The sequence below is a fragment of the Rhincodon typus genome, chromosome 15, assembly GCF_021869965.1.
Source record: "Rhincodon typus isolate 14 chromosome 15, sRhiTyp1.1, whole genome shotgun sequence".
Lineage (NCBI taxonomy): Eukaryota > Metazoa > Chordata > Chondrichthyes > Orectolobiformes > Rhincodontidae > Rhincodon > Rhincodon typus.
The window spans coordinates 45,670,185-45,685,786 of NC_063346.1; the positions used below are offsets into that span (position 1 = coordinate 45,670,185).

At 40.1% G+C, this 15,602-nt stretch overlaps 1 protein-coding gene across 1 annotated transcript in view; it reads left to right on the forward strand.

The window, feature by feature from the left end:
• Nucleotides 1–15,602, forward strand: part of carmil2 (capping protein regulator and myosin 1 linker 2) — a 139,162-nt gene that overhangs the window by 34,116 nt on the left and 89,444 nt on the right. Inside the window, exons 8-11 of the mRNA XM_048605993.1 lie at nt 2,639–2,714; nt 9,529–9,617; nt 10,890–10,984; nt 15,033–15,119. Of these exons, the coding sequence (XP_048461950.1) occupies nt 2,639–2,714; nt 9,529–9,617; nt 10,890–10,984; nt 15,033–15,119 (347 nt within the window). The remainder of the gene's footprint in view (nt 1–2,638; nt 2,715–9,528; nt 9,618–10,889; nt 10,985–15,032; nt 15,120–15,602) is intronic.

The following is a 15,602-nucleotide window of genomic DNA, read 5'->3' on the forward strand; positions in this document are numbered from 1 at the left end:
GTGGAAAAGGACATGGAAGATAGAGAACGTGGGGAAATAAATAACAACATCTTAAAAAGAGACCATATCACAGAGGGGGGATGTGCCGGACATCTTAAAACTCATAATGCTGAATAACTCCCTGGAACCAGATGAAATGTACCCGAGAAGTCTGTGGGAAGCTAGGGAAGTGATTGCTGGGCCCTTTGCTGAGATATTTGTATCATCGATAGCCACAGACAAGGTGCCGGAAGACTGGAGGTTGGCTAACGTGATACCAATATTTAAGAAAGGTGATAAGGAAAAGCCAGGGAACTATAGGCCAGTGAGCCTGAAATTGGTGGTGGGCAAGTTGTTGGAGGAATCCTGAAAGATTTTGAAAGGCAAGTACTGATTTAGGGATAATCAACATGGCTTTGTGCGCAGGAAATCGTGTCTCACTAACTTGATTGAGTTTTATGAGTAAGTAACAAAGAGGATTGATGAGGGCAGAGCAGTGGACGTGATCTATATGGACTTCAGTAAGGCATTCGACAAAGTTCCTCGTGGTAGACTGGTTAGCAAGGTTAGATTACATGGAATACAAGGAGAACTATCCATTTGGATATAGAACTGGCTTGAAGGTAGAAGACAGAAGGTGGTGGTGGAGGGTTGCTTTTCAGACTGGAGGCCTGTGCCCAGCAGTGTGCCACAAGGATTGGTGCTGGGTCCACTGCTTTTAGTCATTTATATAAGTGATTTGAATCTGAACACAGGAGGTATGGTTAGTAAGTTTGCAGATGACAGCAAAATTGGACAGTGAAGAAGGTTACCTCAGATTATAAAGTGATCTTGATCAGATGGGCCAACGGGCCAAGGAGTGGTAGATGGAGTTTACTTTAGATATATATGAGGTGCTGCATTTTGGAAAGGCCAATCAGGGCAGGACTTATACACTTCATGGTAAGGTCCTGGGGAGTGTTGCTAAACAAAGAGACCTTGGAGTGCAGGTTCATAGTTCTTTGAAAGTGGAAATGCAGGTAGATAGGATAGTGAAGAAGGCGTTTGGTTTGCTTGCCTTTATTGATCAGTGCATTGAGTATAAGAGTTGGGAGGTCATGTTGTGGCTGTACAGGACTTTGGTAAGGCCATTGTTGGAATCCTGTGTACAGTTCTGATCTCCTTGCTATAGGTAGGATGTTGTGAAAATTTAAAAGGGCTCAGAAAAGATTTACAAGGGTGTTGCCAGTGTTGGAGGTTTTGAGCTATAGGAAGAAGATAAATAGGCTGGGGCTATTTTCCATCTAGTGTTAGAGGCTGAGGGGTGACCGTATAGAGGTTTTTAAAATCATGAGGGGCATGGAGAGCGTAAATAGACAAGGTCTTTTCCCCAGGGTGGCGGGTGGTGGGGGGTGGGGGGAGTCCAAAACTACAGGGCATAGCTTTAAGGTGAGAGGGCAAGGATTTAAAAGGGAGCCAAGGGGCAACTTTTCCACACAGGATGGTGCATGTATGGAATGAGCTGCCAGAAGAAGTGGTGGAGGCTGGCATGATTACAACATGTAAAAGGTATCTGGATGGCTATATGAATAGGAAAGTTTTAGAGAGATATAGGCCACATTCTGGAAAATGGGACTAGATTAATTTAGGATATCTGGTCGACATGGATGAAGTGGACTGAAGGGTCTCTTTCTGTGCTGTACATCTCTGTGACTCTAAGAGACTGGAAATGAATCTTGGGATCAACTGTGACACCAAGGTTGCACAGACTGGCTTAATCTAAGACTGTTGCTAGGGAGAGGGTTAGAATCAGTATTCAAAGTACAAAGTTTGGAGTGAGGATCGAAAGTAATGGCTTCAGAATCCCCAATATTTAATTGGACAGAACTTCTGCTCATGAAGTAGAATTTGGTAAGCAGGCTAATAACTAAGTAATAGGTGGCGATGAGGTAGAGTTTGATATCATCAGCGTTCATGTGAAAGATCAAGTTGTGAAGAAGTAGGATTGTGCTGAAGATAGAACATCGGGGGACACCAGAGGTAACAATGTGGGAGCTAGGGAGAAAAGTCACTGCAAATTATGTTTAGAATCCGATCAGGTAGATAAAGATGGACCAGGCAAGTGGAGTCCTGTCCAGCTAAATGACAGCGGAGAGGTACTGGAGGAAAATGGTATTGTTAACAACATCAGCTGTAAGCAGATGGAGAAAATCACAGAGGGATTATTCACCTTTATCACAATCACATTAGATGTCACTTTAAACATTTCCTGCTACTTGTCAGCTCTGGTTTATGTTACCCAGATCCATCCTTGGGCTGATTAGTCTCATGATTAGATGAATTATGAATACAGTTTAAAGTCCTACTCTAGGAGATTGCAAGTCCCTCCTAGATGAAGGGAGGAAAATCACAGGTACAGTGACATAAGCCATTATCATATCCCTTCTAATAGCCACTATTGGTGCCAGTTGTAAGAAGTAAAGAAACTCAGCAAAGGGGAAAAAAAACCAGGCCAAAAATCCCCCAAGATGGAAAATGATTTTTGGTCAAATTGCATTCAAGTAGACTGGAAATCTAACACAAAGTCGTCATCTAAAGTGAAGAATGCATTAGGCTCTTCTAAATATAATTAAGAAGTTTATTGTCTTGAACAAATATTATGAACTTTTGTGTCTAACAGAGATGTGGCATTGTGCGTGGCAGCTTTGGCATTTAACCAGTGGTTTACAAAGTTGTTCTCCAAGGATTTACGGCTGGTGAGTTCAATTGGACCAATTGATGTATAACAATGTATAAATCAGTCTGCAGGGCATAATTGCTGTCTGAAAGAAATCATGTTCACAGTTTAGTTCTTAGGTACTTTAAGTCCGAATTAACTGCCGGTAAATACTGTGTCTTTTTTGCACCAAGCTATTTCCTGTGTATGACAAAATATTGGAGTGCAACGAAGGATATATTCTGATATTTGCTTGATGTCAGTACTACATCTTCACACCACAAAATGTAAATTAAACTCATTAATAATGGTGAGCCAGTTCTTTGTACCAGACTGACGCATGCTACCCTGTTTTGTTCTGTTACCCAATGTCCAAGATAATCTGAGAAGTAATTTTTTTTCCTCCAACTCAAAGAAATACAATGTAAGCTGCCATCACCACCAGTGTCAGTGAACTAATTTGACAAAGCTCATTTAGGCTTTTTTTTTTAAAGTTACAATGTTTCAAGTGAAACCAAACCAGAAGTCAAATTTTAAATAGGTTCAAGGTCAGTTTATTACGAGCTGCTACTGAAGATTCCCAGATCCTAATGGACTTCGTCCTAGTGTCTTAAAAGTAGTTGGTGGTGAGATAGATGATGTATTGATTTTATATTTTCAAAATTCTCTTGTTTTGAAGAAGGCTTAATTAGATTGGAAGATGCAAACATTATTCAAAAAGGGAAAGCAGGAAACTGCAAGCCTGTTGACATAACAGCTATCATAGGTAATATGTTAGGGTACTTTGGGACGTTGAAGGTAATCAGGCAATGTCAACATGATTTTGTGAAAGGGAAATAGTATTAGAATTTTTTGAAGGCGTATCATGTGTTGTGAATGAAGGGGAAACCAATGGATATACTGTGATTAGATTTCCAGAAGGCATTTAGTAAGTAGCTCCATCAAAGTTTATTGTTGCAAATAAGAGGTCATGCAGAGAGGGTAACATATTGGCATAGATAGCAGAATGGCTAACTTATAGGAAGCAGAATAGGCATAAATGGGTCATTTTCTGGTGCAAGATGTAACAAGTGGTGGGCCACAGGGATCAATATTGCGGCCTAAACATTTTACAATTGGGTGAAGGGACTGAAGGTAAAGTTGCTAAATTTGCTGATGACATAAAGTTAAGCAGGAAAGTAAACTGTGCAAAGGACATAAAAAGCTACAAAAGGGATATTGGTTAAGTGAGTGGGGAAAGATCTAACAAATGGAGTATGTTGTGAGAAATTTGAATTGTCAGTTTTAGCAAATTTTAGCAACAAAGGAGCAGGAGTAGGCCATTAGACTTCTCAAGCCTGCTCAGCCATTCAAAATGATCATGGCTAATCATCGAGCTCCACATCCTGATCCCACCCTTCCCCCATCATCATTTTAGCCACAGGAGCTGTATCTACTTCCTTGAAAACACATAATGTTTTGGCCTCCAAAGGCTCGTCACTCTCTCGGTGAAGAAATTTCCCCTCATCTCAGTCCTAAAAGAGCACCACTCCCTACTGACCAAAAAGGTTGTGTGAGCTGCTTCAACAACACAGCACATAGAACTTCCACTAACGACAATTTGTCAAATGCAAAACCACTCAGTAGCTGATATATTTTCATATTAGTAGGAAGTCCCTTATGAAGTAGCATATTCAGCAGTGCACGTTTAAGGGAGAGCATTAACAGGTTGATGTGACATGCATCAGGTCAAAATTAGACACTGACTGCTTTCACATTCTGCCCAATCTGCATAATTCCATTGTGTAGTTTCCATGCTTGTGCTATTACCTTTCCAACATGGCAATCAGTATGCTTTACAAACATGCAAACAATGAAGAAAAGGAGACTACTTGGCCCTTCAAGCCTGCTCCACCATTCAATAAGGTCAAGGTTGATCTGATTTTAACCTCAGCACCACATTCCTGCATACATCTGATAATCTCTCATCCCCTTGGTAATGAAGAATCTACTGCCTTTGCCTTAAAAATATTCAAAGATTATACATCAACTGCCTTTTGATGAGGGAAGTTCCAAACTCTCAACTCAAGAAAGAAGTGTTCCTCATGTCTATCTTATTTGGACGACTCCTTATTTTTAAACTCAGATTCTTCGTTTTAAATTCCCCCTCAAGAGGAAACATCCTTTCTACATCCACCAGATCAAGTCCCTTTAGGATCTTATATGTTTCAATTAAGTCACCTCTGACACGCCTAAGCTCCAGAGAGTACAGTCCTAGCCTTTCTTCATAAGACAATTTGCTCATTTTAGGTTTTAGAGTAGTAAACCTTCACTGAACTGCTTCCAGTGCATGTATATTCTCCTGTTAAGTATGGTGACCAGTCTGTACACAGCGCTCCATATGTGGTCTCACTGAAGCATAATCTGTCTACTCTTGATTCAGTTCCCCTCACAATAAAACATAGCATTCTATGAGATTTCTGATTAGTTGTCGTACTTGCATGCTACTGCGATTCATGCACTAGGGCACCTAGGTGTCTCTGCATCTCAGAGCTCGATAACTTTTTCACCATTTTAGATAATAAGCTTCTTTTATATTTCTTCTGCTAAAATGGACAATTTCACATTTTTGCCCCATATAATCTATTTGCCAGATCTTGGCCCACTCACTTAACCTATCTATTTCACTTTGTAGGCTGTTATAGCCTCTTTACAACTTAATTTCTTGCCTATCTCTGTGGCGTCAGCAAATTGAGGTGCCATACCTTCAGTCCCTTCATCCAAATCATTTGCATAAATTATGAAGTGTCGAGGCCCCAGCAGTGATCCCTGTGGCACATCATTCCTAACAGCCTGGAAAAGAACCATTTCTTCACAGAATCACAGAATTGTTATGGTGCTGGAGACCATTTGACCCAATGTGCCTGCACCAGCTCTTCAAATGTGCATCATTACCTGCTTTCAATCTCTTGCTTTTTGGTCATACTCTTGCACACTCTTTCTATCCAAATAATCATCCGTTGCTCTTTTGAATGCCTCACTTGAACTTGCCTGCACCTCATTTCCAGGCAGTGCATTCCATACCCAAACTACTCAGTGTATAGGAAAACAAATTCTCACAAAACCCTTGCTTATTTTGCGTTTCATTTTAAATCTATGGCCTCTCGTTCTTATTCCTTTTACGAGTGGGATCCCAGAGATGAGGGTTTTGTTATATGAAGAGAGATTAAGCATTTTAGGCCCATACTCTGGAGTTTAGAAGAAAAAAAGGTGATCTATTTGAGGTATATAGGATGCTAAAGGTGATTTACAAACATGTACAGAGGATGTTTCCTCATATAGGGCAATTTGGAATGAGAGGTTATGGTTTTGGGATAAGAGGTAGCAGACTTAAAACAGAAGAGAAAGGGTCATGAGTCTGTGGAATTCACTATCTCGGAATACGTGGATGCCAGGACATTGAGTTAATTTAAGGGGGAGGTAGACAGGGTGGCATGGTGGCTCAGTGGCTCAGTGGCACTGCTGCCTCACAGCGCCAGGTAGCTGGGTTCGATTCTATCCTCGGGTAACTGTGTGGAGTTTGCACATTCTCCTCATGTTTGTGTAGGTTTCCATCAGGTGCTCTGGTTTCCTCCCACAGTCCAAAGTTGTGCAAGTTAGGTGGATTGGCCATGCTAAATTGTTCATAGTGTCCAAGGATGTGCCAGCTAGGTGGGTTAGCCATGGGAAATGCAGGGTTATAGCGACAGGGTAGGGTGGTGGGTCTGGGTGTGATGCTCCTCAGAGGATCGGTGTGGACTCAATAGGCTGAATGTCCATTTCCACTCTGTAGGGATTCTATGATTTTTCACGAGTAAGAGGTTGAAGGATTATGGAGAATGGACAGGAAAGAGGAATTGAGACCAATATGTTATCAGCCATTGTCATATGAAATGGTGGAGCTCAAAAGGTTGAATTGCCTACTCCTGCTCCTATTTCTTGTGTTTAGCGAACTGTTTTGTCTTTGTCTACTCTATCCAGCTTACCTTCTGCTTCCTGTCAGCTAACTAAGTTTCTCTGCATGCTAATAGGTTAGCCTGAAAACCAAGAACTTTTATTTTCCACAATTACCTTTGATGTGGCACCTTTCCAAATTTCTATAAACCTAAGTCCAATATATTTGCTGGTTCCCTTTAATTCACAGCACAGGTTACTCTTCAAAGAATTCCAATACATGATTTTCCTTTGCCAAAAGCATGTTTGCCAGATTACTTTGATCTTATCCAAGTGCCCTGTTATAATACCTTTAATAATAGTTCTAATATTTTCCCTATCACAGATGTTAGCTAATTTGCTTATAGTGTCTTGTTTTCTGCCTCCCTCCCTTTTTGGAATTACATAGGTGTTTTCCAATCTAAAGGAGTCTTCCCCGAAACTAATGTGTTTGAGAGATGTAAATTTACGACACGGCCCTGAATTGGCTGATTTGCTACCATGATTCCAAATCCCAATTAATGTTTACTTAGGGCCTCTCGTTACCGGCAGTGTATTTTACTAGTGGCAGGGAGTGTGTATACACTCCGAGGTAAAATCTAACAGCGTTATACGTAGCCAGGTTGGGGGTAGGATTCCATCCTATTTGGGCACACTGTACCTAATAGAGGTCTCTCTCCGTGGTACTCTTTCTGCCCCTCTCAACATGTGTTATCTTCCATTCTTTTGAAACCACCACTGGCGTCTGCCAGACTGACCCCAGCAAAACACTCTACACTAACCTTTGAGTCAGTCTTTATGGCTTCTCAACATTGCTGAGGATGAAGTGTAGTGACAGCAGAGGCCACTAATCCTGGGCTGCTGGCCATCTGGTTGGTGAGCAGCTCTCAGACATGGGATTTCCTCCTTGAATTCCTCCTTGATGGTGGTGAAAGTCTTCAAATAGATTTAACAAATTTGTGTTGTCACCTTGATCAAATGGACAGATTGTGAATTGCGGCAGCTGTGCTGAAAAAAAAACAAGGGCACACCAGTGGTTTGTAAGGCTCTGCACCACTGAGGTTTTCTTCATATCATGTCTAGGCCTTTTACAGGGATATTGATAGAGATTAATTGCTGAGTATAACTCTATTATCTTGGTGTCATGTCACCACCAGCAAAGTGGAAGTGATTTAGATAAGGTTTAGTCTTTGTCCTTCTAGCAATTCCTATGTTCTCAAATGCATTTTTAACACATTGTATTTTTGGATTTTTTTTTGGTTTGCAAATCTCCTGAGCCAAACCCCCAGAGTTGCATTACAGAGTTGCTCAGAATATAATTTCCTGTGCTTTTACCACTATCAGTAGATCTTATACCACCACATAACTGAACAGTGTAGCTGTTCAGTTTAAGGCTTTTGACTATACAGTCCAAACATGGAAATATTCGCTCGTCCTATGCTATGAGGTACCATAGTGCTGGCGTTCTGTGAAATCTTTGGTTTAGACAGAAGGAAGGAAATTAGTTCAAATATGCAAGAACTTTAGAAATAGGGGCAGAAGTAGGCCATTAGGTCTTTCAAGTCTGTTCTACCATCCAATATGATTACGTCTAATTTTCCACTCTCATTATCCCATTGTCCCGTAGTGTTCAAAAATCTATTATCTGTCTTGAACATATACAATATAAGACGGAATGATTGTGAAGGCGGTGTTTTAAAGGGTACAAGAAAAAAATACAGATGCATCAATGTGATCAATAGCATTAAAGAAAAGGAATAATATTTAATTATGTTTCCGATGGCTTTGAAATCTTTCTGTCTTTGGAATTTAAAGCAAATGTTGTCCTACTGCACAGTGTCACAATCTTGCAGCAGATAAAGAGTTTGCCTCCATTTATACACTCCAGTGATAGATGGCAGATGGTTTCCTGAAGTTGGAGGCCAATTCAGTGAGCCCATAGCTCTCCACATTTGGCAGTCCCACAGGAAAAGTGGATGTTCCTGAGGCAGGAATGTCTCGTCATGAGGGTCCCCTCCATTGCTTTCTGAAAATTTTAAAATAAATCTGTCAAGTCACAGTTGTGGAGGGCAAAATGCTCCACAGTGTTGCTTGTTGCAGCTAAGGCCCTCTGATCTTCACTGTATCATGATGGGATTGAGAAGACCATTAATTGCCTCTTCATTCGGAGGCCATCTCGAGGTACCTGCCAGGCTCCAACCTTAATGGGAAATCCTTTTGATGGTAGGAAAGTCCCAGCAGCATTGGCAACTTCTCCCAATTGGTGTCTAATTGGCCTCAGCATCTGCTTGTTGCCACCAGTCAGCAGGCTGCTCCTACACTGATCTCACCTCTGGCAAGATCACTTGAAGGCAGGAATGCATAGGGCAGCTGATCTGACATGCTATTTTCAAACTTTCCTCCTGGTTCAGCCTTGTGGTTCTGGTACAATTCCACTTTTCATCTACAGCAACTTCTTAAAAGATAACTGGTCATAAAAAGAAATCTGCATTTATTTTTAATAAATGGCCCATTTATTTTGAATGAAGTTCAAGATAGATCGTTATAATTTCTCCCAGAACTGAATTCTTTCACTTTTAACAGCTCTTGAGCTTAATTCTTCCCATTGCAATTCAGATCTCCATGTCTTAATGCAGACATTTTTTGTAGGTCCAGTTTAAATATTTTAATTTCTTTACAAATAGAGATATTTATCACAAGTCATGAGAAATACATTTCTGGCCTTTGTCAGCACTTTTTTTTTGGACAACCTATAGTTATGTTGAGCCAGTTAGAAAATTGGCAAATTGACAAGTTTAGAACACATGACATTAAAGAAAGTGATAAATGATAATCTTCATTTGGAATCTACATGTTGACTTTGCAAATGATCTACTCTTTTCAATATTATTTGTCCCCTCCAGAGCCCCGATGTGATAGAGCAGGTGCTCTATGTGATCAGTTCGTCCACTAAACTGGAGGAGCTGATTTTAGAAAATGCCGGACTGAAGTTGTAAGTAGACTATCAGTGCTGATGATATCTTCATCATGTTAACAATCATTAATGCATTTTACTTCCTACTTTTATTGGCTGCCTGCAGTTCCAGGGGTGTGAAGTGCTATCCAACCCTCATTGACCCATACATACATAAATACGTAAAGTATTAACACTGAACTAGATGCTGTAAATTCACCTCTGCTCACTCTCACAGAGGCTGTAAATAATAGTGAGTGAGAATCTCGATTGACACAGCTAAAGGATTTGAACCTGAGACTGTTCTGATCCTGATGATTCAACTCTTCATTGTTTTATTTGTTTTGTGTGCAGCCCCAATCGCTTTCGTTGAAGATTTTTAAATATTAAGAATAAAGGACAGCTGGTTGAGGTTGTGAGGGAACAATCCATTTGCTCCTTTTTAAATAAAAAACTCTCCATTCTGTTGTGGATTAATAACCTTTTTCTTTCTGTTTGGTAGACCCTCAGAATGAGGATGACTTTTGCTCATGGCAACAGCTCATGATGGAGTCTTTTAATGTGGGGAAATTGTTATGCTGCAGCTGCAACACAATTCTGATTGACTCGGAATTTGTCCTACTCTTACTGCCTGCCACAGGCACATTGGAAGGATTTATAATTTGGTAATCAATCTAATTGATCAGGTTAAGACACACATTTGGTGATCATCAAGTCCTGAGGTGGATTTGAATCCAGAGACTCTGGCCCAGAACTAGAGATATAACCAGTGTGCCACAACCTCCTACATCCTTATTTAGTTTGGAATAAAATTATATTTAATGTGTTGAAAATATTAATTTTGCTTAATGCAAAAACGTTTGCATCACCATAAAATGAAATGTGGCTTAACTCAGCAAGGATGTTCAAAAAGTTGTTTTTGGAAGAAACCCTTTTACATAATGAAATGTTAGGCCACCAATTTGCATGCTGCCTACATCAGTCAGTCATCCATGGGAAAATTAAGCACCATGAAAGCTGTCCCCACAAATGGGCCATGTCCAATATGTTTTCAGTGGTTGGACTTGGGAGAAAGATCTTCATATGTCATTGCATGGAATAAAATGACTGTGCCATTGCTCCCTGGATAAATCATTGATTTTATTCCAGAGAGTTTTAATTCTTGAGATGTAACAGGTGAGTGCATTTCCTTCATTTTTGACTATCCTAAACAAGAGAGGTAAAAGCATGATCCTGACTTTTATGCTTGTGTTGTTATGTTGAGTTTTAGTTGATCAATGCGCATGTTACGTTATTGTCTTATTCTTTCAGTGATGTTGGACAAAAAATTGCACTTGCTCTGAAAGAGAATATCCACCCTGTGCTTCACACCATAAATCTATCCAACAACCAGCTGGAGGACAGAGGTAAAGATGAAATTCCTCATTTTCATTCTATTTCTTCCTGGCAAAATTGCTACAGAACTATTTTGATATTGGCCACAATTTCCTTTCTCTCATTTTGGTCAATGCAAGGACGAACTTACCACTTTACATACTTGTCTCGACATGCTGGGAAAAAAAATACATGAATGCAACTTTAGGAATAGCCGGTGGTAACCAGACATTATATAGGTTAAAGTAGATAATGTCAGTTCCAGTGTCGTCCTTGCAAGTCAGCCTTCCTTCCACTTGCTAAAAATATAAATTACTTGCGTTAAATCCACTGGATCAGCTGCATACCAAGGAATTCTAACACCAAGCTTTTTTCAAAAATTCATTCATGGGATATGGGCTTCCTTGGCTTGGTCAACATTTATTTATCCTCCCTAGTTGCCCATGAAAAGCTGGTGGTGAGCAAACTGCCTTCTTGAATTGCTGCAGACCATTTTGTATATTTAGGCCCACATTGCTGTTAGGGAGGGTGTTCCAGGATTTTGACCCACTGATTCTGAAGAAATGCTGATATATATCCAAGTCACAATGGTGAGTGGCTTTGAGGGGAATTTGAAAGTGGGGGTATTCCCATGTATCTTCTGCCTTTGTTCCTTGTGGGTTTGAAATGTGCCAACTAAAATGAATTTCTGCAGTATATCTTGTAACTGGTACATACTGCTACTACTGAGCATAATTGGTGAAGGGAGTGAATGTTTGTGGATGTGGTGTCAATCAAGTGGATTACTTCGTTCTAGATGGTGTCAAACTTCTTGAGTGTTGTTGAAGCTGCAGTGATCTGGGCAAGTGAGGCATATTCTGTAACGCTCTTGACTTGTGCCTTGTAGATGGTGGACAGGCTAGATGTCAGGACATGAGATACTCACTGCAGGATTGCTAGCCTTTGACCTCCTCTTGTCGCCATAGCATTTATATGGCCAGTCCAGTTCAGTTTCTGGTCAGTCGTAACCCCAGGATATTGTTGGTGGGGAATTAGTAATGGTGATGCCACTGAATGTCAAGGAATGCTGGTTAGATTCTTTCATTGGAGATGGTCATTGCCCGGCATTTGTGTGGCATGAATATTACTTGCCACTTGTCACCCCAAACCTGAATATTTTCCAAGTCTTGCTGCATTTGGACATGGAGATCTTCAATATCTGACGAGTTGCGAATGGTGCTGAGTATGGAGCAATCATCAGAAAACAATGTTGTTGAAGCAACTGAAGATGTTTGGACCTAGGACACTAACCGGAGCTGAGAATACTGACCTCCAACACCACAACCATCTTTCTTTGAGCCACGCATGCCTATAAGCAAGCAAGAGTTTTTCTCACATTCTCATTGAGTCTACTTTTGCTGGGGCTCTTTTACCCAACATTCACTTAAATGCAGTCTTAAAGTCAAGGGCAATCACTTTCACTTCATCTCTGGATTTCAGCATTGTTGTCTATGTTTGAACCAAGGCTATAATGAGGTCAAGAGCTGTGTGTGGCCCTGCTGGAACCCAAACTGAGCATCTGAGCAAATGCTGCTTGACAACTCTGTTGATGACACTTTCCATCATTTTACTGATATTAAAGAGTGGACTAATGGGAAATTAATTGTCTGGATTAGATTTGTGCTGCTTTTTGTGTACAGGGCATGCCTGGGTAATTTTCCACATTGTTGGGTAGATATACTTGTAGTACCTCTGCTGGAACAGCTTGTCTAAGGGCACAGCTAGTTTTGCAGTAAAAGTTTTTAGTGCTATTGTTGGAAAGTTGTCAGGGCCCTTCGCCTTTGCAGTATCCAGTGCATCCAGCTGTTTTTCAATATCACATGCAGTCAACCAACCTGGCTAAAGACTGGCATCTATGATGCTGGAGACCTCTCAGCACTTCTGGCTGAAAATTGTTGCAAATGCTTTAGGATTATCGTTTGTACTAATGTGTTAGGCACCCCCGTGATTGATGATAGGAATATTTGTGGAGCCTCCTTTTACTGAATTGTTTAATTGACTAAACCATTATGACTAGATGTAGCAACACTGCAGAACTTAGATCTGATCTGTTGGAAGTTCAGTCACTGAAATCTGTCTATCACTTGCTGCTTTTGCTATTTGGAACATGTGTAGTTCTGTTTTGTAGCATCACCAGATTGGCAGCTCATTTTTAGGCACACTTGGTGGTGTTTCTGATATATTTCACTGTCTCTTCATTGAAACAGGGTTGACCACTGGCTTGATGCTAAATGGTAGAGTGGGGATATGTCAGGCCACGAGGTTGCAGATGATGCTCGAGTACAATTCTGCTGTTGATGATGGTCCACAGCATCTCATGGATTCCCAGCCTTGATTTGCTTGATCTGTTTGAAGTCTATCCCATTTATCACAGTGCCACAAAACAGTCTGGAATTGTAATTCTGACTGAGAAGCAGTCCAGAGACTTGAATCACTTCTTTCTGGTTGGGAGTTAAGTATTTAAGCATCTGAATTACCAAATCTCAGGCATCAGTCCATTTCAGAACTTTAAGTGTCTAATTTCATGAAGCCTTTCAATATGAAATTGCTTCATTTAGATGGGCCATAGCAGCTCTAGTGTCAGATCCTTATTAGGTTGAAAGAAAAATGCACCAACAGCATGGTTGTTATAGTACAAAAGCAAAATATATTTTTAAAAGTCTGTTCCGATGAAATATCAACTCCGCTTCTCTTTCCCCAAGTGTTGCCAGATTGTTCAGTACTTCAGATTTTCAGCATCCACAATATCTTGCTTTTGTGTTAGTCTTTAATTCACTGGGATGCATTCCAATCTTGACAAAGTTCTGACCTTATGATAGGATTTCTATTTATCTTTTCTATCACGTTCACCTTCATTGCTTTCCATTTCCCTTCTTATGATATATGGTTATTAGTGTGCAATATTAGAAAAAGCGTTCTACTCGAGATATGGATGCATACACTTTTTTAAATAGCACAAGTCATGGTTTCTATTTACAAGAGGTGAATTTTTAATGACAGAAAATACTACTGAGATCTTGCTGATTTTGGTGTTTCTTAGATTTGGCTTTTCGAATCATTGTGTATGTGATGGAGCTCAGAGTATAATCAACAAGGAAACGGCTGGATTTTAGTCTAGTGAAAAATGTGAACAGTAGTTTGTAGCTTCTCACAAATTCACAGTACCGTAACACATCAGGATAATCTAATTATTGTTTTAACTAATTCAGTTCTAACTTTCATCTTAGTATCTGATTAAATCTAAGACAGACACTGTAATTACAGGAGAAATATAATGGTAGATGAAGTGGCCTACTGCACTCCAAAAGTGTCATCCACCATCGCCCATCCTCATCAATGGTATATCAAATAGCACTATAATGGATTATGTTGGAATATCTGTTCCAGGCACTGCTTAAGGGGTTGCAAATGCTTCTTCTTAAAAATGATGTTGGAAAATTAGACTCCTCCACTGCATAGTACATTTAACACACCAGCTTCAACAACTGGCTAACTAAGGGCATGTGATTTTGCTGATCCTGATTGCAACATATTAGATTCAGATGGTTAAACTGCAATATTTCTATGGAAACTCAGAATATCCCCAATTAAGTCTTGACATTTGGATCCTGCAGGTTGACCACAGGATAAGGACTAAAATTGAAAGAAAAACAGCTCAATCTGACAAGATGAATGGGCATTTTCTTAAATCATTTACTTCACCATTTATTAAACACTTAAAATGCAACTCCGTAGTGTAGCAGCTTGTTGAAGCAAGTGTTGTGCCATCAGATGGTAAGATAAAGTGGTTCACCACATGATTCTCATAGTCTGAGTTCTGAACCAGTGTCTGAATAAAATGGAGAAGGGGTCTTGAAGCAAATGGATTCACTGCTCTCTCCAGCACAGAGAACATGCACGGAAGGCAGAGAGGAACATTAAAAAATTAATGACTTTTTAAAAAATTAAAAGATGAAGTGATCGATGATAATTTGTTGTCATACAGCAACAATCGATAATAAAGTACATCAGTGATACATCAGTCCTCCTTCTTTTCAATAGGGGTGTCAGCACTCAGTCAGCAGTTTGAAAAACTGTCCAAAGGACTGAAGTATCTCAACCTCTCCAGAACATCACTGACTACAAAAGGTAAGTCTTCACCAAGCCACCAAGTTTAAGCCAGCCACAGGCTTAGATGCAGTTGTTTGTACGTGGATCTTGCACTTTTAAAAATAAATTGAAGTTATCCTTATATGTACCTGTCGTCTACAAATGGTGGAGGAACGGGGAAGTATTTGGAGTGCGAATTAATTATGAGAAAGCCTGTTCTGAATCATCATTGGATTCAGTCTGCAGCGTTGCAAAACAGCTTTCAGTTTTACTCACTGCAATTGTGTAAGAAGTCGAGCATTAGAGCTGCAGTATTTCCTATGCCTGGACCTCGCCATTTGAAACTTAGATAAAATGAAGGTAATACTAAATGCATATAGTCATATGTCAGAATGGTAACAATCTAGTTTTGTTTCCATTTGCATCCTTTACAATGCAAAAACACCATATAACAGATCCTTTCAAGATAGTAAGCACTGCCGATGCTGGAGTCAGAGATAACGCAGTGTGGAGCTGGAGGAA